We start from the raw sequence: 22,670 nt of genomic DNA, 5'->3' as shown, positions 1-22,670 counted from the left end.
AAAATATCTTATTTTTCTAGTGAAACTGGCTTTTTGTCGTTGGTATAAGGTCCACTGCTTGTTATATGCACGGAATAAACAGTTTTTTTTAAAATTATTAACAGGTAATCTTGGTATTTCTTTTTTCAAAATGGCAACATTTATTTTAAATACTGACAGTAGTAGTAACCAAGACGCGAAAGTAAACTTGTTTAAATGCTGCGTTTCTATTTGATAGGAGCCAATGGACAAAGAGGTACTCAATCCGAGCTTCATGCGCAGGGCCGAGGACAGATTATGTTCAGTATACAAATATGATCGTATTTGTATTGGGTGGGTTCGATTATATTTATATTTACATCTCGATGTCCATCGACTTGGCTGTCTGTACTCCTGGCTGTAGGTTGGGGCCGTGTGGCTCCGGCTCCGCCCGCGGAAGCGGCCAATAACACAGGTAAGCGAATCGAGCGTACCCACCGAATCCCTACGCGTCGGCCGGGACTATCTTTTTAAATGGCCTCAATGAGCGCTCTGATTGGCGGACGGGTTTCATGAGAGCAGTTGTTGTTTGCCTCCTGGGTGATGGGCGAACCAGTTGCTCAGCGGTTTCTTTCCTCAATTATTTTTTACATATTTTAATTTTTACTTATCTTTATCTTGTATTGTTGCGGCTATCTGTCTGTTGAGGAACCACGCCTAAGCATTTTACTGTTACTGTTGTACAATAAGATATAATAAAAGTAATTCAGATTCAGTATAGAGGCCCGGTGAATAGCCTATGTAGTCGTATAAAACAGGTGCCATCTCTTTAGCCTAGTGTGTGTAGATGTAATCGGTTGCCAGAGAGTAATTATCCCTATTCAAGGCCCAACACTGACAGATTATGTGCTGCATCGTATTCAGTATTTAAGATTGTATTCAGTCAATCAGAAGACAGTGTGCCGTAAGATGAGATAACGTAACATGGAAATATGAAAACGCCAGTAAAATTCACTTTAAATGTGAACACAGGAATGCAAACAGTCTAAAAACCAAAATAATCAGGGCATTTGATAGAATTTTAATTGCAGCATAGTGTTACATATTCTTCTCTGTGTTGCATTCGTCACTTTATAGTTTTGAGAGTTTGAAAAACATAATAAAAACATAATGATTATTCTTCCGACAAATCACAAGAGGTTTGGAGGCCAACTCGACATGATTGGCTGTGGATATTCGACCATCCAATTATCCATCCACAATTTTAAACGTATCAGTTAAAAGCAAGTTGCAATTTGCAGCATTGAATACTTTATTAGGAGTTAAGCACATCATTATTGATAGACCACGACAGAGGGCAGTACAGTAATGGACCAGGACATGTCTGTAGGAGTGAATGGGATCTGGGCTGTTGTTCAAACCGCGGACACGTACAGGACGTCCAGGCTGTCTCCAAATCAGACTATGCATGATCAACTCTTTCCACTGCAACATAAAAACTCTTTTTGTCATCCAAACAATGCCAACCGATGGGTCCGATCTCACAATCTGCACAGATAAGATACTTGATGCGTCCGACGTCGTTGGTGAAGCCCACGTTCTCAAACGTGTACATGTCGTCCACCAGCCAGTGCGCTGCGAGGTTGTCCCCGGAGCCCTCTGTCAGACTCAGGGCCTTTTTGTTCCTCATCGGGGGCAGGAACAGCTGAAGAGGAGGGCACAGCAGCATTGATCCTTAATAGGCCTCAGAGGGATATTTTGTTAATCCATATTTACATTTAGGGCATTTGGCAGACGCTTTTATATATATTGCTGTCGGTACAGTATAAACATCAAACAAGATGAAATAGGCAAGAATTCTTTGATTTGGTAAAAGGCTGTTAAAACTGGGCATTAAACATTAAAACAAGTTCAGACCATGTGACAACGTGTTGGATGTTGCATCGGGATAAACAGTAGGCCTACCTCTTTCTCCGAATAAACGGCCATTCCTGGACAAAGCACCTTGGACCCGCAGCGCTGACACAGAACCGACTTGAGGTTCTTCCCCTCCTCAGACACCAGCTCAGACCGGGTACAACACTCCTTGGACTCCACGCTGGATTCCTCTTTGTCCATCTCGACACCTGACAATAGACACATTTCACAATCAATTGACAGTCTATTTTATTATAACCCATAAACCTGGAGCTCCAGTCCCAGGGCTCCACGTCAGGACCAGGACTCACCTCGGGGCGCTCACCGGGGATTAATGATCTCCGTGAAGAACGATACAAGGACCTGGCTGTCGACAGTTAGGAGGCGCGTCGAGGCAGATATAACGTATATATTATGTATTTATTATGTCTATTTATTACGAGTCTATGGTCAGTGATGATACGAGGACTCACAACCGCTGTGATGAGTGATGCTGGCTCGTTCTTTATCTAACGCCCCGTCAGGTTGGACATCTTATTATCGCGTAAAAGTCGCGAATGAAGAAGGCAAAAAGATGCGATGTCAATAAAAATGTCCAACTTCAGATGAAAGCGTATAAAATGTTTTAATATAAATTATGCTAAATACTGGCTGGGATCCTGAGGCTGTTAGCTGTAGCTTCAGCTAAATAAACTCGTCCAGAAACAAGACGACACTGAAAGGTTCCTACTTTCCATTTATGCTACAGGCATTAGTTACACAATGTGCCCTGGCTCCAACCCTGGCTCCCACCATCCTAGCATATAATACACACACAATAATGTGTTAGCTACTATGAAATATCATATTTTGTATACTTGATCGTGGTGATTATAAACTAGCACAAACTGTAGTGGCTACTCGACTGGGTATTGGGTTTTGTCCCCATATTCAGTCTACATTAAAGTGACCAGATTTCTCTGTACTGTCAAACCCCAGCTGGTCCTTAAAGACCTGTCTAACCCCTACCTGCTCCGTAATGACCAGTCTCTGTACTGTCTAACTCCTACCTGTTCCTTAATGACCTGTCTATGATTTCACTGCAAGTTTCTTTGTATAAAACAGCTGAACAAACTTAATCACTAGAACCTCTCTGAGGAATCTAATGAGTCATAAAACTGTAAGCCTCCAATGCTCCAGTTTGCAAATTGATATGGAATTACCACATTAAATTATTAACCGCTATAAGTACAACACAAGGCCCTCTCTCACTAAAAACATTTTAAATTATGCAGATATGAAATAACCTGTTGACCCCAAGTATCTGCATAAACAGAACATACAAGAAAAAAGTGATACAAATAAATGACAAACAAATTAAAGAATTGACAGGTTTTCCCATCAATAAATATTTATTATGTTTACATTTCAGTGAAATGCATGATAATCATCCAACTTTCTACACAGAACATTACACAAAGTCACGAACACACATTTTAGTCATTGTAATAAAGCTCAAGATTGACCTAAAAAAGGAGTCTTAGCAAACAGCAGTTGATACAACCTATCAATGGAGTTCTAAGTTTGATTATCATTTTACTGGATATATGGAAAAGAAAAAGAAATAAAATCAAAATCCTAGAAGCTCCTTTAAATGTGAGATGAGCCATTTTATTTCAAAACATTACCATTGGACTAAGGCAAAGGAATACTATAAGATTATATTATACGTACCACATGGATAATCCCATACAGTGAATTTAATGTTTGAATAATTTATAAAAGGTGCAGTAAATATGAACACCTAAAATTGCATTTGAGTAATAGAATCAGAATGGATCACACTGAAGATTTAAGTTGACCTATTCAGTGGTTTCCATTGTGCGTAGCCTATATTCCTGATAATCATAGTCATTTGTCTCATTTGAGTTCTATATTGTATTTGCTTGGAAGCTTTAAACATTTTGCATGTAGTTGCAAAAAAATAAACAATTATGATCGTGATGTGAATGTATCTAAAAAATGTCTCTAGCCCAGCAACATGTAAAGGAAAGTCTAAAAATGTCAGTATAAAAGTCGAGCGACGCGGAAAAAATCCACATCGTAAAGTATCCCATGTATATATGTTGGAGATTGTATCGGAGAGGGTTTGAAAAACATTTTCTGAATACATTTAATTCAATCTGTCTGATGAGCACTTTAAGCTGATTGCATTCGGTTCTGGGGGGGGCTCACAGCCCAATTCCCCTCTGGAGATGGACGGGGGTGGGGGGGGGTGGGGGAGGTTCAGTGGAGAACTACACATCTTAAGTCAAATAACGAAAGCATTGCACCCTACCAAGACACTCCCAGACAATTATATAGGCCCCAAATAGAAAGGACTTGGTGTGTTCTGCCAACAGAAGAGCCCAGCAGGGTTGGACACGACACAAACAAAAGAACAGGAATGGTTTACAGTGTGAGCATGATTATGCGGTTTGCATATTCACTGTTCAACAACTCATGTTGCATCCATGTGCATTCACCACAGTCTACTTTGTAGGATTGTAAAGGAGAACTTAAATCCAGTAAATAAGTAGAGTACACACAAGTGTCCACCAACAAGGAGAATATCATGATGTGGTCAAACCATTTGTTGGGTCTAAACTTATAAAGCTTAAAGCTCTGTAATAATTAAAACATCTGGTTGGGGTTACCCTCTGTAGGTCGTGTCCATTTACTCAAACGGGGTAAAGAAAGGTGTTGGAACAGAACAGAACAAACAACCAGAAAACCCACACAGGATGGGAGCAAATCATGTGTACAGAATGGTGCAACGTGAACATTTTGAAATCCAGCAGCATGTATTTTTTTTAAACCTCCGGGCATGTTCGAGCATCGAGACAAACCGAGATGGCGTCCTACAGTAGGGTGTCATCTGTGCATCCTCCCTCCAGGCCGTAGCGGAACTCTTGGAGGTTGGAGACCCCATAGAAATGAACGCAGGCGGCCGCCACCACCAGCACGTGGAATATCTGATGGGAATGAAACTGTGGAGAAAATAGAACTGGCTTAGAACACACTTCTCGACGCTTTGAGCAAAAAAGAAAAGCATAACACATGATTTGTTGTATCATCAAAAATATATAATTGGATAAAAGCATTTGAAAGATATCACACACACACACACACACACACACACACACACACACACACACACACACACACACACACACACACACACACACACACACACACACACACACACACACACACACACACACACACACACACACACACACACACACACCATACCCAGATGTCACACTTCCCGGGGAAGTAGCGCTCCGGGATCCTGGCTGCGTACAGCCCGGCTCCAGTGATGTACATGGCCCCCATCAGGTAGAACCAGCCCATCTGGCCCACTGTGGTGGCCTTCACAAAGCCCTCCTCGATGGTAAAGTGCATGGTGGGTACGATGCCGCTGAGCCCCAAGCCCATGAACACGCCTGGAGGAGAGGGACGACATGCAGCCAAAGATTTCGAGGTTACCCCAAAGTGCACACAGTGAAAAAACGAACACAACGATAATTACAAATGTTTGACTCGTATATGGAAAATAAAAATAAAAATCCTAGAAGCTCCTTCTAATAAAATATAAGCAATTGTATTTCAAAACATTACCATTGGACCATGGCAAAGGAATTATATAATAAGATTATAAGATTATATTATACATGCTTTATGCATACATTATGCTGGTTCTACCTATAATTACAAAAGGTTTGACTCCTGATTCTCATCAAAATATCTCCATGTCTAGCCGTTGTTATTCATTCTCCAGGTGAGATGATGCATGAAGGGGTACCTGCTCTGGTGGGCCTATGACGGGGTGTAGAGAAGCGGTCCCACTGGGCCACGATGATGGCAGCGATGCCCAGGATGCACACGATGGTGAGGTAGATGAGGCGGGGCTGGGGGGAGCAGTAGAAGGAGTAGTAGAGCCAGGGCACGAAGGAGCCCATGATGAGCAGAGCGATGCCCGAGTAGTCCAGTCTGAGGAGACAGGAGGACAACAAACGTAAAGCACAGAGTCATTTTCTGGGACAGTCAACAATGTAAATGTCTGTAAAGTCATTTTACTGTGCTGACAGATGTGTACATTGAATAAATTGGAAGCAACATGCATTCAAAGAACAAAAATGTGTCGTGATAACAGGAGCTGTGTAAAAACAGACAGAGCTTTGTAAAAACACACAGAGCTGTGTAAAAACAGAGAGAGATGTGTATAAACAGAGCTACTGTAAAAACAGAGCTTTGTAAAACCCCAAAGAGCAGTGTAAAAACACAAATAACTAATACCACAGAGAGCTGTGTAAAAAAACACACAGAGCTATGTAAAAACCCAGGGAGCTGTGTAAAAACCTAGGAGAGCTTTGTAAAAAAACAGAGAGCCATGTAAAAACACAGAGAGCTGCGAACATACTTGGAGAAGGTGCGAGACACTTTCTCGGAGTGGCAGTACACGGTGTGGAAGAGCCAGGAGAAGCTGAGACACAGCACGGCGCCCAGGAAGAACATCCCAAACACCACCTTCTCTTGCAGCGGGGCCATGAAGTACACGTTGGGTCTCAGCAGGGTCAGCGTCCCCAGGCAGATGAACATGATCAGTCCTGCATGCCACAAAACACCTCATCATCACTGCTCCAACGTTAACACTCATGCACCTGGACGTGAAGAAAGATCCTTTAACCCATTAGAAGGTGGGTTCAATATGTGCCTTGATACTCCGCCTAAACAGGGCACCAAGTGCTAGAAGATCCATCCTGCTGTTAAGAGAGCGGCCCTTTACATGAGCCAATAACAACTCAGCAGGTCAGACTCACCCACTAGGTGGGTCCAGATGTTGCCTGTCTCTGTGTGAATTCTGAAGATGCTGCCGAAGCAGGCGCGGAACGAGGGCATGGGCGGTCTGTGTCCGTGTAAGAGGTAGTCGTTGTCCTTCAGCCACTCCGGGAGCACGTGGAAGGGGATGACCCTCCAGCGGCCCTCCCACACCTGAGGAACACCGGTCGTTAGTCACAGAGATCCTCAAGTTAGTAAACATTCAGACCGGGTAAAAATCAAACCACATCTTTCACTTTGTGGGACAATAAAGTTAATCTTTATCTTCTTAAACCTAAAACAGGCCACCCTAGTTCAAGAGCCTGACATCGAGTTCACTCCACTTACTTCATGCATCACAAAAACCAACACGACTTAACCAGGGTACATTTCGGTGTATTGGCAGCGTTTCCAATAGTGTATAAAATACATTTAAGATTGACATTTTTTACTACGGGTCTACTATGTTGTTAACGGCAAAAGCGATCAGTCATTACTTTATGAACAAACTCCTCCATCTTCTCCATGGCGTGGTGCGCCTGGAGAGGCAAAGTGAGCACCTCTCCCACCTCGTCGTCATCCTCGTCGTCGTCACCCAGCATGGCCGCCCCCTTCAACACACACACATACACACACACAGAACAATGACCGCCGGGCCGATCGCATTTTTATTTCCTTTACGCGGACACACTCTAGCTGCGGCTCACCTCAGTGTGCAGGCCTTTAGAACCCGTGGGTCTTCCCCCTTCCTCTAGCAGAGGTCCCAGCTCCATCAGAGCCACGTCTGGGACCTGGGAGTCCTCTGAGATCCGGCAGTCTGCATCGCTGGCAGATCCGTTTCGGCCTGACATAGGGAGGCTGGCTGATGACTTATTCAGAGCCTGTATTCCACTGGGCGGTCTTGGACGACTTCTGCCAGAGCCATAAAAAAAAACAAGCAGGGATCAGTGAAAGCTGATTAAAAAAGAAAATCGAAATTAAACATGCTATAAATAAAACAGCCGGTGATGCCTTTGCTTGCTATAAATAAAACAGCCGGTGATGCCTTTGCTGATCTTGCGTTGACTGACTCTAGTGGACATTTCAAATCAAAACCACCACCTAATACCTATACCATTTTAAATAGTAAGTGGACAGCAAAGCCGATGCATTTGAATGTGTTAACTAGATAGACTTGCACAAAAAATATGTATTAAATTGTTTGACAAAAAAAAAACAGAAAGTGATGACAATAATCCAGAAAGTGATGACAATGAGCCAAAAAAGTGATGACCACAAACCAGAAAGTGATGACAATAAACAAGAAAGTGATCAAAGGAGCAGTCTCCTGTGAACAAGGTGCGACAACAACACGGGACGTGTTGTTGTCGCACATTGTTCACGGGAGACTGCTGGCTCCTTCGATCACTTTTTGCTTTAATGTCATCACTTTGTTGACTTGCTGTATAGACGCCACACGTTGTGGTACGTCTGATCCCCCCCGTTGGTGAACGTGTTGTCCGTGTTATTTGATGTGGTGCTAGCCTCGTTACCTCGCAGCTAGCCTGTCCTGCAGCCGACGGAGGGGTGCGCGGATCTCAGTCTTTAGGAACCCGGCGCGCTACTAAAACATTTCTAGTTCACCCAAACGCGTTCACGTAGACGGATGGAAGTGTGTGAAAGGGCAGTTGTTACCTGATAAGGTAGCGTACACACCAGGTACATGAATTATCAATAACGAAATAGGATCTTTGCGGAAGTGAGAACGCTTCCGCGAAGATGAGAGCAGCGCGTATCAAAGTAAGAGTCCCGTGGTCCAGCTGGGAGGAGACTATGCGTGACAAAATAAGAGCTATACGACGAACTTTTTACAATACATTAATGTACAATAATCCATAATTTCTTTCGTTTCTCTTCATTGTCGTGTTAGTATTTTTCAAATGCTTACATTATGTATTTCCACCTCCTTTATTTGCTGTAATGGATCATGGTTTGTGCGTGTGTGAGTGTGTAGTCAATGTTTTCATACTACAGTGAGCAACTGGAGATGGAATGAAATAAGATGGATTCTGCTTTTATCTATGGAATACTCGTTTATAAAGTCAATTAAATAAACATAGTTCAACACTGTGCCACGGTTTCATTTTATTGTTATTTTTTTTACACCAACAGGGTAAATATATAAAAACTACTTTTCTAGCATCATGTCTAAACTCCTACAGCAACAAAATAAATACAACTTATAAAAACACAAGTAAAGAAGCAATAACAAGGTAACAATGTCTTTTTTTTTTTTTTTTTACAGCTATATACACTGTACTCATCAGAGATTGTCAGTTCTGGTTACAGTCTTTTACATTCAACTCAATGTATTTTGTATGTGTACGTTTAAAACATTGTGACGGGTCCAGTGGTGTGAATCCTAATAAATTAAGGAATAAATAGCACTCTGGAAGACACATGTCATTCTGTCATGGTCATGTCAAACATCCACCAACAGAATGTACCTTGTCTAAACCCTAAGTGTCCCGGAAGTCTTCATAAAGTTCTTCAACAGATTATCAATCTGAATATCTTTCCCTTTATCTGACTTCATCAGGAGGTGAAATATATTTCATACCATGCATTTTATTTTTTACTATATAGATGCATTCAGATTTATTGAACTTCAGTATGTTGGGAACATGGAGGACCCAACTATGGCAGGGAGGGGCAGAATTAATATCATACTGAGTATACCTTCAGTTTCTTTAATTGTACCTAAAATGTTTGGGGTCACTAATAATACAAATGACTTGATTTAGGTGTAGAAATATTCCAAAAGTGTATCCATGAACATGCAAGTGTCTCTGCTGTCATCAGTCATGTAACATAACATCTGACCACAATAATATCGCTCTACCGAGTAAGTTTAGGAATGGAATAAAGAACAAATAAACATTTGATTGCCATGATTGTTTAGTCACATTATCTCAATTTCATATTTTCAGTGATTATATTATACACGTTCTGTATGCTATGACACACCTATAATAAACTACAACTAGTTACCATGGAGAAGCAAGTATCGCTCTAAGGCCTTTCGCAGAGCAACTATCCATCTGTCAGGTTTCATTCACCAGGAATTACGATTGTTAGGATGTCAAATCTTCTGAAACGTCATGTAGAAAAATAAACAACTACATCATGTCCTGATTCCTACAGCTCAGTGGCACGGAGACGTCTTCTCCCAGTCTGTGAACACCGTGAGGGTCAAGCATGGGCCATCAGACCTGACTGACGGCCCTCGAGGAGTCCTCTCCGAGCCAGCATCGGGGCCCCTCCTCCAGGGGCCTCTGCTGAGCGCGGGGTTTCAGAACCTACGGGTCAGAAACATACAATTAGAATCTACTTTTAATAACTTTCAATCATAGCATTACTTATCTTGTTAAATACAAAACAAAATTGAATTAAAAAAAAAGTACAGGCTTAGTTAGTTAGTACTTAGTTAGGACCACATTGGGGCTCTACAAATGGCCTGTCTTATCATCTAGCTCAGTGGTTCTCCAATGGGGGTACCCCTAGGTGTGCTTTGGAGTACTGCAGGGGGTACTCCTGAAAAAAGTTAAGAAATAATAATCAAGTATTCTGAAAGCTAGACAAAAGGAAATCGAGAAAATGGAAAGTGATTGAAACGTAAATCTGACAACAAGAGAGGAGAATCTGTGAAATATTGTAATGGGATTCAGCTCTACATGCTCTGACCCCCCCGGGGCGTTGTGCTTCTTTTGTGGGGAGAAATTAGCCAACAGTTGAATCAAGCACAGGGCCATGTTTCTCACTAAATTAAGTATAATTAAAGTATTTATTGAGTATTTGCACCCTTTTAATGTTCATGTTCAAACTGGCAAATAGAACGCAGAAACATTATTCATGTTCATTTCATATTTATTTTTCCCCCAAAAATGTTTTGTGCCGGTGAAGGGGGTACTCAGCTGGTAAAATATATTAGAGGGGCTACTAGTATAAAAGGTTTGAGAAGGTTTGGTGGGGATGAAGCTGGACTGTGTGGAGGCTGTGACAGAGAGGAGGATGAGAGGAAAGCTGCAGGCGATCATGGACAATCCCTCTCACCCTCTCTACGCCGAGCTGAGGCAACTCAGGAGCACGTTCAGCCACGAATCATTCAGCCACGTGCCTCAAAGCGCTTGGGGGGCTTGTTCATCCCATCAGCTATCAGACTTTACAACACCTCAACCCCCCACTCCCGACACCTCCAAGCCCCAACACCTCCTTTTTCTCTACTTGATTAAGGACTAAACCCCACACCTCAGGACTGACTGTTGTTTAAACCTTGTTATTTATTTAAATTTTCATTACCTCAGGAACCCTGCACATTGGCACATTTATACTTATAGTCATATTTATTTTTTTAATGCACAAGTCACCTACAAACGGACAGTTACATGTATATAGTATGTTTATCTTATTCTAATAGTTTTTTATTACATTTTATTTCAAATTGGTAAATTTATTTGTATATATACTCTTGTTTCGCACTCTTTCCCACTGTACTGCTAGTCACTTGTGAATTTCTCCTAAGGGGGATTAATAAAGGACTATCTATCTATCTAGAACCACTGATCTAGCTTATTCAATCATCATTCATCTATTCATTCAATCATCATTCATGTATCATTCATGTTCATCATTCAAAATTCTCCTACGGGGATTAATAAAGTTGTATCGTATCGTATGTATTCATTCAATCATCTTTCATGCATTCATTCAAACATCTTTCATATATTCATTCAATCATCTTTCATGCATTCATTCAATCAGCTTTCATTCAATCATCTTTCATCCATTAGTGGGTTCTCTCCTGACCTGCTCTTGATACCTCTGATGGTGGGCGAGGGGGGACCCCCAGTCCGGTACGGTCTTCACCCGGACCGCCCCCTGTCGGTCCAGGGACCGGGGCCGCGGCGCTCTGAACTGGTTCCGGTGGTGCCAGGACTTGAGCTGGTCGTCCACCAGCTGGCGGGGGGGGGGCCCGTTGGACCGGTAGCGCTGGGGCTCCCACAGGGACGGGGAGCGGGAGAGCCTCGCCTCCTGGGGGGCCCGCCTGGGGCCCGTCATAGGGGGGGCCTCGGCATACATGTAGTCCTGTCTGTTGGGAGGGGCCTGGGGGCCGCGGTACCCCCGGACCAGGTCGAGGTCCCGGGCGTACGCTACGTCTCCGGGGTAGTGGTGTGGGTTGAAGCTGGGAGCGGACTGGTAGCGAGGGCCCTGGTAGAGGCCGGGCCCCTGGAAGGCATGCGCTCCGGGCCCGCCTGGGGGGCCCGGGTGCTGGAAGGGTCTGGCTCTGGGGAACTCCCTCTGCGGCTCCTGACACACGGAGCCCGACCGCGGGGTGTAGGAGTGGTCCGAGTGGCCGTCCTCCGAGTTCGCCTGGTTTCCACGGTGGAAAGGAGGGTACCCCCTAAGGGTCTCTGGGGGTCCATAGTGCCCTGCAGGGTACCCCCTAAGGGTCTCTGGGGGTCCATAGTGCCCTGGAGGGTACCCCCTAGTGGACTCAGGTACTATGGATCCATAGTGTCCTTCAGGGTACCTAGTTGTCCCTGGTGCTCCATAGTGGTCTGCAGTGTTCTCTGGTGGTCCATATGGTCCTTCAGGGTGCCCCTGAGTGGTCTCTGGTACTGTGGAGCCATACTGGTCTGCAGGATTCCCTCCAGCGCTCTCTGGCACTATGGATTCATACTGGTCTGCGGGGTTCTTTGGAGAACCATACTGGTCTGCAGGGTTCTTTGGGGAACCATACTGGTGTGCAGGGTTCTGTGGGGAACCATACTGGTCTGCAGGGTTCTTTGGGGAACCATACTGGTGTGCAGGGTTCTGTGGGGAACCATACTGGTCTGCAGGGTTTTCTGGTGTTCCATACTGGTCTGCAGGGTTCTGTGGGGAACCATACTGGTCTGCAAGGTTCTGTGGTGTTCCATACTGGTGTGCAGGGTTCTGTGGGGAACCATACTGGTCTGCAGGGTTCCCCCCAGCGGTGTCTGCCGTTGTGATGGAGCAGTCTGTCAAGCGTCTCCTGGCGGATCGTGTGCGACCTCTTCTCTCCTCCAGGGGAGTCTCAGGGTTGGAGATCCTGTGAAGAAATGCAGAAATCGATTTTTCAAACCTTTAAACTCCAAGATGGGTTGCTAAATGAGTGTAGCAAGTGGGGTCATGGGGTCGTGGGGTCATGGGGTCATGGCTGTGGACCCTACCTGAGGGAGAGGTGTCGATGGAGGCGTGGCTCCGGAGTAGTAGGGCTGCCATTGGCCAGGCGGTCACACAGCTGCAGCTGGGCCAGCTGCTGTGGAAGGCTGGAGTTTCCCAGGCAGGCTTCCAGGGGCGGGAGGACCTGGCTGGAGGCGGGGCTACTAGACCACCCACCAGGGAGAAGAAGAGCTTAGCGAAGGTGTGACAGAGAGGGGATTTTAGAAATAAAATATCATCTCATCGTCCTGGATACATTAGAGAAATAAAGTATCATCTCATCGTCCTCGATACATTTTATTTATACAATTAAGAACCATAGTATCTAAAATAATTAGAACACATTGTATAGTGTATTGTATAGCGTATATATATAATGTGCACTTTCCTTAACATCGATAAAGAGTAAAGAAAATGCCAGACCAAGAAACCTAAACTGCTAGAACATGAATGCCCAGCAGAGGGAGCCAGAGAGCCAGGGAGCCCTTCTTGCTCTTCTGGAAGGGCTGGTCCAGGCTGGACTCGGACCAGGGGGAGGGCTGGATGGGGGGGGCCTCCGACTCGGGGGTGGAGGAGAAGCTCAGCATGGAGTCCAGCCCCGGGGAGCCCGCTCTCCTGGGCGTGAACAGGCCCGGGGTGAGCTGGCTGGGGGTGAGCAGGCTGGGGGTGCGCTTGATGGGCGTGTGGTGGCTCAGGGTGCGTCTGATTGGCGTGAGCTGGCTCGGCGTGCGTTTGACCGGCGTGTGAGGCTGCGAGGCCACAGGGGAAGACAGGGCAGAGGAGTTGGCGGTGGAGGGGGATGTCAGGGTGAAGGACTGAGGGAGGTGGTCCTGGTCCCCACCCGCCGGTCCCGAGGGCAGCGAAGGAGGATGCACGTCTACGGGAAGGACGACAACGACGTTACCATGACAACTACCAACAACGTGGGTCGAACCTCATGGCACCAAAACTAACATCCAATGCATGAAACATGTACCTATGTATCTATTCCATGTTCACTGCACTGCGGAGAGAATCTGAAGGAACAATGTGTGGGTCTTTTTGAAATTTTGATTGATGTCATTGATGTCATAATGAAATCCTTCAAATCCTACCTTCATCAAGGACTGGTGAATCCGATAGAGAACTGTCATCTGAATTCCCAAACTCTGGAAAGTAGAATACTTTGTTTCAATAATGAAATTAATTTTCAATGAAAACCATCTGTACTTCATATCTAAATAATATAGCCTACAGAAATAAATACATAAAATAAAATAACCAAGCATTAATTAAAGAACCTAAATAGATTCAGGGAATACTTTTCTGTCTAAAATCCGCTCCTTCCAGAGAAAATAACTTACATGTTAGGTAGCTTCTATTAATGCACATTTCAAATGTGAATGGAGTGTGTTCTTGAAGGTCAATCTTAATGGTTTGATCATGTTTGATTGCTCCCTCCAGGTGGGTGTGAACTCTTACCTTGGAGGGGCACATTGAACGCAGGCAGCGGTGAGGAGCGGCCATGTTGGAGCCGGAGCCGGAAGGCCGACTCCTGCAGCTCCTTCACCCTCTTCTCCTCCCGCTTGCACTGCTGCAGCCGGCTCCTCCTCACCGCCTTGTTCTGGTGCTCCTCTCTGCACAGCCGCCGTGCTGCCTCATAGATCTTCAGCTGCAGGGCCAGCTCAGCATCCACCAGGGTCAGAGGGGACTCCTGCTGCCAGGGCCAGACACAAACATTAGCAGCACATAGTGTTGGTAACATGTTGTGGATAGTGTTGGTAACATGTTGTGGATAGTGATGGTAACATGTTGGGATAGTGATGTAACATGGTGTAGATAGTGATGGTAACATGTTGTGGATAGTGTTGGTAACATGTTGTGGATAGTGATGGTAACATGTTGTGGATAGTGATGGTAACATGTTGGGATAGTGATGTAACATGGTGTAGATAGTGATGGTAACATGGTGTGGATAGTGATGGTAACATGTTGTGGATAGTGATGGTAACATGTTGGGATAGTGATGGTAACATGGTGTGGATAGTGATGGTAACATGTTGGGATAGTGATGGTAACATGGTGTGGATAGTGATGGTAACATGTTGGGATAGTGATGGTAACATGGTGTGGATAGGGATGGTAACATGGTGTGGATAGTGATGGTAACATGGTGTGGATAGGGATGGTAACATGTTGGGATAGTGATGGTAACATGTTGTGGATAGTGATGGTAACATGTTGTGGATAGTGATGGTAACATGTTGGGATAGTGATGGTAACATGGTGTGGATAGTGATGGTAACATGGTGTGGATAGTGATGGTAACATGGTGTGGATAGTGATGGTAACATGTTAGGATAGTGATGGTAACATGGTGTGGATAGTGATGGTAACACGGTGTGGATAGTGATGGTAACATGGTGTGGATAGTGATGGTAACATGTTGGGATAGTGATGGTAACATGTTGTGGATAGTGATGGTAACATGTTGTGGATAGTGATGGTAACATGGTGTGGATAGTGATGGTAACATGGTGTGGATAGTGATGGTAACATGTTGGGATAGTGATGGCAACATGCTCTGGGGCCTGAGGGGGCCGTTACCTCCGGTCCGCGAGGGATGCTTTGCTCGTCCAAATGAAACGAGGCTCCGATCCGCCGCCTGACCTTCGGAGGCGACTCTCCGGGAGCCAGGGGGTAATCTGCTGACAGCTCGCCTGTCAGCTCCTAACAGGGAACAGGTCAACACACCACCGATCATTATTCAATCAGAACTTATCCAAATAGTGTTTGTGCGGGCGGCATGTGGCTCAGGAGGTAGAGCGGGTTGGCTGGTAACCGGAAGGTTACTAGTTCAATCCCCGGCTCCTCCTAGCTGAGTGTTGAGGTGTCCCTGAGCAAGACACCGAACCCTAACTGCTCCAGGTGAGCTGGCTGTCGCCCTGCGTGGTTGATTCCACCGTCGGTGTGTGTATGTGAGCACGAATAGGTGAATGTAACGCAGTATTGTAAAGCGCTTTGAGTGGCCACTGGTTAGAAACGTGCTGTATAAATGCAGTCCATTGACCATTTCAATAGATGTATACCTAGAGGATTTGGCCAGTGTGCAGGGGCCCCTGGTGAAGGTTCTCATGGTCGATGCCGAGATGTAAATCAGCCTTTCTAATTTCTGTTCATCCCCTCCTTGGTGCCCACGTGTTCTGAGATCAGGCGGCTGACAGCCTTTATAATCCAAACAAGGGTTAAGCAGCCCACCTAGCTGTATCTTTGTTCTGTTTAGTAAGATCATATGAACTGCCCTGGCCAGCTAGTCGTCTCCCATAGTTGTGATTCTGCACAGTCACTGACTTGGCGACCGAGAGGCCAGAGATAGAAATCGAACCTTTGGAAATATCTTCAATCTAAAGAATCCTATTCAGAACGTGTTGAGGCATACCAGATATTTGAGGGATCTGTTGCACAATACTGCTGCGAGTATCACCTTTCACAAGCTATGTTCCACAGCTCCCATTACTGTGAAACAGGACATACCGCGACACCAAACCAAACCCCCACGCATGCAAGTACAGCACTACTGCGTTTAATTTGGTTTTCATTCGAGTGGAGTCTTCAAAAACCCCCAGGCTTTGAGTCATGCTCCAGGTGAAGTGTTGCCCACGGTCTCTCTCTCATCTCCGTCACTGGAGCAGGCGTCATGGGATCCTTCCATTAGCAGCCCGGCATGTCTGAACAGGACCACCCAACCCCCGCCGTCGACACGCCACCGTAGTATGAGAGGTTTCTCCTCCTCAGCCACTAAACGTAACCCAGAACACCCCGAGGCGGAGTGAGGATCTTCTAGCTGAGGAGCTACCGATAGGTACCTGAGTTTATTTGATTTGAGCCGGATTCTTTATCTAGGATGTATGTATGTTGAATTTAGAACAAACTTCTCAGAGAATTGTATTCAGTAGAAGCCTATCAGTGGTTTTTTTTAAGGATAAAATAAAAATAACTATCTCAACGATCTAAAATAGAGATAGTGTGACCGAGGGCTTGTCCGGGAGAATGCCAAAGAGAGATGCGCCAGGCTTTTCAAAAAAGGCAGCGAAAGACTAAAAGATCCTTCCTATAAAATAAACAAAACCCTGTCATTCAGTGCAATAACTTCCTCCATCTGTAAGCAATACAGAGAAGAGTTTGTGCATGTGGAAGAATATCCGTTACACTTCTCTCTCTCCACAGTCCACAGGAGAAGAGCTTTAGCGTGGCCCACGGCCCTTGAATGTGTATCAGCTTGCCTGATGACTGCACATCCTGTGCAACCGTTTTGGACGTGCGTATCAAACCCACTAACTGCATCCAATCCGCCTTCTGTTTCACTTTCCCCAGCGCGGACTAACAAGTTTACTCACGGCCTCTCGGATGCACAGCTTCTTCAGCTCCAGAACGCAGAGCTGCAGCCGGTCCTGGAGCGACTGGTGCTTCAGCTTCATGGCCCGGGTGTGGGTGGTCACATCCTTGGTGGTGGTGGTGGTGGTGGTGGGGCTGTCGGAACCTGGAAGGGGCAACAGCAGAGCATCAGACCGGGATCACTTCAACACATGATGATGATGATGATGATGAGGAAGGAACTTTGGATTTTGGGCCGAATGGAGGTGTGAGGATGTGCTTATTGAATCAATCTCACCAGTTGGTTTCGTTCTGAAAACTAAATGGTTGAAAAAGTGAAAGAAAAAGTATTTTAGTCAAATCTTGTGTGACTTTTTTGAAAATGTTTATTAATAGATGACAACTTAAAAATAAATGTTGAAGCAACACAATGGCTCATCAACCTCATGCTCAAGTCAAGTTAGGAAGTTATGTATCGTCTGGTTTAATTTCCTCTCGCAGTAAACAGCTTCACTGAGACAATGCGTTTGGCTGAAGCCGGCCGTCTCCGGTGACTAATGACATTTGGATTATCAGATTTAAGACACCATTATAGGAGGTTCCACCTCTACTGGTTCTGCCATCACCCTGCCAGGAACAAAGGTGTGACAGACAAACAGAAACCCGTCTGGACAAATGCCTTGCTCAAAGGGTAATTCCTCATTATGGAATGCGGGTCAATTAGCTGGACAGCTTAAGAAGAGAACATATAAATGCTAGCATTGATCAATGAGTCTCTCCCTTGTAAAATATCCATTCTATACAAATCATCCTGGGATCGAAATCTGTCACAGTCCATTCAGTAAAGGTCCCTCAAAAACTAAACACGGCTTTTGACTTGAGATCATTAAGATGTTGCTGGTAAATATGAACCAATTCCACACCGATATGTCAAACATGTGCATCCCAGGAATGCCATGGCAGAGAAAAAGGTATTATGCACTTGTTACATTTACTCGGAATTCCATTCTCCCTGACACGTCAGGGTGCATTGGCAGGCCATAAGAGTTATTGTTTACTTCAACGCACAAAGACACATTCAGAATAAGCAACAAATACCATTTGTTGCGGTCACAATGGGCTACGCGCATCTTCACTGAGGCCCTGCCCAGCTAGAGCTCTCAAATGACAGCCATCCTCCCTCTGACAGCCATAGAATCACCTGCTCCCCAGTGTCCCAGATTACTACCCAGGGTCAGAGACAGGGCTGGCTGGGAGGAGGGTATGTGTGGCCAATAAAGATAATATTCATGTCAATATTATTAAAACAATACTGATATGGAAATGTCATATTGACCGTTTTACCAAGAGCAAAAGTTGAAAAGTGTGTAAGTGAGTGAGTGAGTGAGTGAGTGAGTACAAGTGTACATGTGGCTTTAATAAAACACGCACGTGACATGAAGTTAATCCATGAAGGAACAGGACTGTGGCTGTGGGCTGAGAGGTCTTACCGGAGTGAAGGATGATCCCACTGTCGGTGTCGCTCATCTCCCCGTTCCCCTCCATGGTGGGATGTCCCGGTCTGTCAGGAGAGGAGACACAAGCGTCTGGCCAGCCTCACCATGCCCTGTCGAGGCTACAAAGTCAGCTCCCGGTTTCCTGAGTCACGGTTGGTTCTTCTACCGACACCGCATGCCTGGGAACCAATGAAAAGAGACAGAGCATCCTTATTTTAGCGCTCTTCCTTTGTGAATGATTTGCTTGATGCAACCCTTTGAATCTACCGGCTCCAACTGATTTACGGCCCAGTCCTGCAGGCAGAGTGAATAAAACAGAGCAGGGAGGTATGCATCACCACAGGCAAAGCCCCACAAGTCAAATCCAATGCCTTTTGACCTCAGGCTCACACGTGTCAAAACAACATTCTCAAGGCTCAACAACACAGACCAACCTGGCTTCTTCCTCCTGGTTGTCCTGTTTGATGCTCAGTGAGTAGAACTATCAGAGTTCTAGTCATGTCTGTTGACAGTAGAGATGTCAAAGCGGATTGTTCTAACGATGACTGGTGTCACCGGGGTGGGGCGAGTGGTTGAGTCCAGTTAGGTCATAGTCTACCCAGGAGTGAGTACACACGTCTGTCACTCTTTACAGTCTGAGCAGTTTCCTGTGACTGCTTGCCCTGAAACTCTGACATCACCTGAGCGCCGCTATCTCAGCGGTAGCGATAACACCTGACTGTTACGATGCATGAGACATATCTCAGGGAAAATACACTTGAGGAATGGCGGGTTGATTATTAACCGCCTCCCTCCATGGTTCTGTGGAGCGCTCAGACTGGGTGTCTAGGCTCAAGCCATTGTTTGGGAGAATCACTTCGCTCTCCCCCGCTCCTTTCATGTGGTGGAATCAATTGTTAATTCTACAAGTCAAGTTTAACTAGTGAACTAATCCGATTTTAAAGAAAGCAGTGATTTCATTAAAATACCAAAATGTATTTTCTATTAACTACGAGAAATGTATTTTAGCTTGTGAAGCCAGTATAACTTATGATTTTGGATTCTGTAAACTGATAAGAGTAACTAGTGATTTACACATTTACATTGTGTAGTCACTTCCATTAAAAAACGTAAAAGTGTAAAAGTACACTAATACTAAAGACATGTGACAGTGAGTCAGCCACACTTTCAGTTTGAAACCTTTTCAGATAGAAACGTACTTATGGTTTATGCCGTGGTTTCCCAAATCACTTTATGAATGTATGAAGCACCAATATGGACACAGCCTATGAGCTGTGATTGATCAACACAAGCAAACTCACTTAGACCCACTCACTGATTCCCTCAGATCCTCAGTTGCTTTGCATACAATACAGACAGTGAGCTAAAGCCAGCCCAAACCCAAATCCACTGACTCTACCAACATGAAAACAGACACACACCAGTAAGGTTATCCCATGGAATACCAAAACAAGAGGCACTTACATTAAAGAGCAGGGCAGAGTCAGAGCACCATAGATACAGCCTCCTGGCACAATCCTGCCTAGCGTAGAGTGTGAGTGTACGTTGTGGGAGGATGTTGGAGACTCACCTACTCTGATGACTCGCCCACTAGGAGTGGCCCTGGGTCAATCTCAAATAGCTCAGCTGCTGTGTTTGAGCATGAAACAGTGTCAACATTAACTGAGATAATGACACATTTCATTTCACTCCCCAGTGCGGTGAAATGTGAAACCGCAGGAATTGCCTGGCTGCACCATTAACGACTGAAACAGGGGACTTTGAGTGATAAGAATGCCACAGTACCCATGAGCCAGAGAAGGGAAAGCATCTCACAGTGTGAGGTAAATATGTGTTTAGCAACCCTGCTACTGAATATTGAGGAGCAGATAACAACCAGAGCTACTGCAATCTGTGACATTATTTGAGATTGATACCGGTCAATCTCAAACTATCAACAATCCGATCAATGCTGCTGGTGCCGACTCGCTAGTCACGTAACCCCACCCCCCAAGTCGTAGGTCAATCTTCTTCATTTTAAAAGGCCAAGACAAAGGAAGCTTGTATTCCGTTCTCTCTTTCTGCAGCTGCTCAGCCAATCAACTGTCAACAGAATATGCAATGCAAAATCTCCTGCCATCTCCTGGACTTCACTAAGTGACCTTTTAGTGAACTGGAAACTCAATCGGGGAACGACCCACCCTGGACTTTAGTTATGTTACGATCAAAGCACATCATTTATCCACGCCGTTTGAAATGTGCAGAAGCACGTCCGTCTATTTCACCACAACTGCGGCCACACTGTCATGTGGCGTCCGCATAATTCACGGCGTCCGCACCTGCTCGGCCATCGCCTCGCTCGCATTCACTGGGAATCCTCATATTCATTCCGGCTTTCCAGGAATGTCTGTGCTCAAGACCCTCACAACAAGGCCCCGCGATTCCCAGACACATCTCGGGTGACATGGCACCAGAGCGAGGGCCGGCTCCACACACTCTGGACTGACTTCTCCTCCTCGCCCGTTGAAAGCCCGCTCAGATGAGTGCTGGGTTCATCTAACAACATGGGATTTCATTTCTCTATTTAGCTTTATTTAGGATTCAACAAACAAACTTGGAACTTGGAAACTCAACAAACTGGCTTTGGCCCAAACTGTGAACATTATAAATAGGCTCACGCAGAACAATAAAATGGAGAAAGAAAATTCAACATCACTGTGTAGAACCCTCTCTAGACTGTGTGGAACCCTCTCTAGACTGTGTGGAACCCTCTCTAGACTGACTCCTTCACTAATCCCATTGTCTCGTGAGGTATACAAAAGGCACAAATTTGGCCACGACTACAAACCATGGATTCTTCCTTAAGGTGGGAAACGGAGAGGACTTCTGTGTGTGTGTGTGTGTGTGTGTGTGTGTGTGTGTGTGTGTGTGTGTGTATAAAGTAAACGAGTCCGAGGGAGAAGGGACAGCCACCAAGAAAGGCTGTGCATGTGATAAATGTATTGTGTGTATTTCGGGGAAGCGATTTGCTGAAGAATCAAAATAGAATGTCGGGGGTGTAGCGTTATGGAATGTGTCCCCACCCCGCTGCACAGCAGGAGCCCTGTGCCTGCTCCGTCACCTAGGAGTCTGGCCCCGCACTACCTAATCTTCTGGGAAGAAAGGGGCTCCAGTATGGAGTCTAGCTACTGCGGTAGAAAGTAGCTTTAGTTTGTGGCCGTCATGGTTGGCTTATGCAAACCAGAAACCCAGAAGAGACAGAGGGCATTGTAATTGCATTAAAATGACTGGGAAAACATTCTTTGAATATTCCTGGAGCACTGTCTACCACGAGTGTCTCCACAGACAGACGGACAGACCGGTGGGTTAACAGCCTGCAGCTGATTTAGGAAGGCCTGTTTATCCAGAACAACGCATCATTTGCAGAGCGGGCAATGTGTTTGTGATGAATGCATTAAACGTAAAGCATAAAATGAATGCATTAAACACTTTAAAATATAAAGAGACCAAGGAAAGACAACATTTAAGACATGTAGGATAAGTAAGAGCACTAGTTGACATAACATTTGCAAGAGAAAAGAGTCAACACTTTTATTATGTTCAGTTAGCTGGTCTATCTTGTGATGAAATGTTGTTTACATAATAATGATAAGTTACAACTTTTATAGTAGAAAAAGTAGTAAAAAAAAAAACGAAATCCTTTTTTTGGAGGTCCGACATAAAATCAGGTCCCTGGGAGAGATTGAGATGCTTCTGTTCAGCTCAAAAGACTCCTTTTTAAAAAGCTCTGTATTTGAGCAAAGTATACTGCTGGATGATAATAGTTGTTGTGATGAAATAGTTTCCCAACATGGGTGACTGGCTGTCTCCTTGTGCGTAACAAATAGGCATGTTTGTTACAAC

General features: G+C 45.1%; 3 protein-coding genes across 5 annotated transcripts; all 3 read right to left on the bottom strand.

Annotated features, from left to right (window-relative positions):
- Window positions 1-1,031: 1,031 nt before the first annotated feature.
- On the bottom strand, window positions 1,032-2,553 carry rabif (RAB interacting factor). 2 transcript variants are annotated; one of them, XM_084464469.1, is made up of 4 exons: window positions 2,349-2,553; window positions 2,187-2,242; window positions 1,924-2,084; window positions 1,032-1,663 (listed from the first exon to the last, which is right to left on the bottom strand). In XM_084464469.1, exons 3-4 carry the CDS (start codon window positions 2,074-2,076, stop codon window positions 1,421-1,423), a joined length of 396 nt encoding a protein of 131 aa, XP_084320595.1. In that variant the 5' UTR covers window positions 2,077-2,084; window positions 2,187-2,242; window positions 2,349-2,553; the 3' UTR covers window positions 1,032-1,420. The 2 variants fall into 2 exon arrangements, with proteins under 2 accessions (XP_084320595.1, XP_084320594.1); XM_084464468.1 differs by having other exon boundaries at window positions 2,187-2,553.
- Window positions 2,554-3,237: 684 nt separating this feature from the next.
- Window positions 3,238-8,460, bottom strand: adipor1a (adiponectin receptor 1a). 2 transcript variants are annotated; one of them, XM_084463870.1, is made up of 8 exons: window positions 8,392-8,460; window positions 7,425-7,629; window positions 7,215-7,328; window positions 6,720-6,891; window positions 6,320-6,506; window positions 5,702-5,889; window positions 5,149-5,342; window positions 3,238-4,883 (listed from the first exon to the last, which is right to left on the bottom strand). In XM_084463870.1, the coding sequence occupies exons 2-8, from the start codon at window positions 7,566-7,568 to the stop codon at window positions 4,755-4,757; spliced, it is 1,128 nt and encodes a 375-aa protein (XP_084319996.1). In that variant the 5' UTR covers window positions 7,569-7,629; window positions 8,392-8,460; the 3' UTR covers window positions 3,238-4,754. The 2 variants fall into 2 exon arrangements, with proteins under 2 accessions (XP_084319996.1, XP_084319995.1); XM_084463869.1 differs by having other exon boundaries at window positions 8,250-8,452.
- A 1,502-nt stretch (window positions 8,461-9,962) lies between these two features.
- On the bottom strand, window positions 9,963-18,837 carry LOC311338600 (uncharacterized protein; the record flags this gene model as incomplete). The annotated part of the gene is made up of 10 exons (XM_084463893.1): window positions 9,963-10,055; window positions 11,563-12,826; window positions 12,948-13,103; window positions 13,408-13,816; window positions 14,034-14,087; window positions 14,401-14,635; window positions 15,526-15,648; window positions 17,316-17,458; window positions 17,591-17,611; window positions 18,783-18,837. 10 exons carry the CDS (start codon window positions 18,835-18,837, stop codon window positions 9,963-9,965), a joined length of 2,553 nt encoding a protein of 850 aa, XP_084320019.1.
- Between the last annotated feature and the right edge of the window lie 3,833 nt (window positions 18,838-22,670).

The sequence above is a fragment of the Micromesistius poutassou genome (genome assembly GCF_964030765.1).
Source record: "Micromesistius poutassou genome assembly, chromosome: 2".
Classification (NCBI taxonomy): domain Eukaryota; kingdom Metazoa; phylum Chordata; class Actinopteri; order Gadiformes; family Gadidae; genus Micromesistius; species Micromesistius poutassou.
The sequence above is the reverse complement of the archived record's forward strand: the minus strand, read 5'-3'. Positions and strand labels throughout refer to the sequence as shown.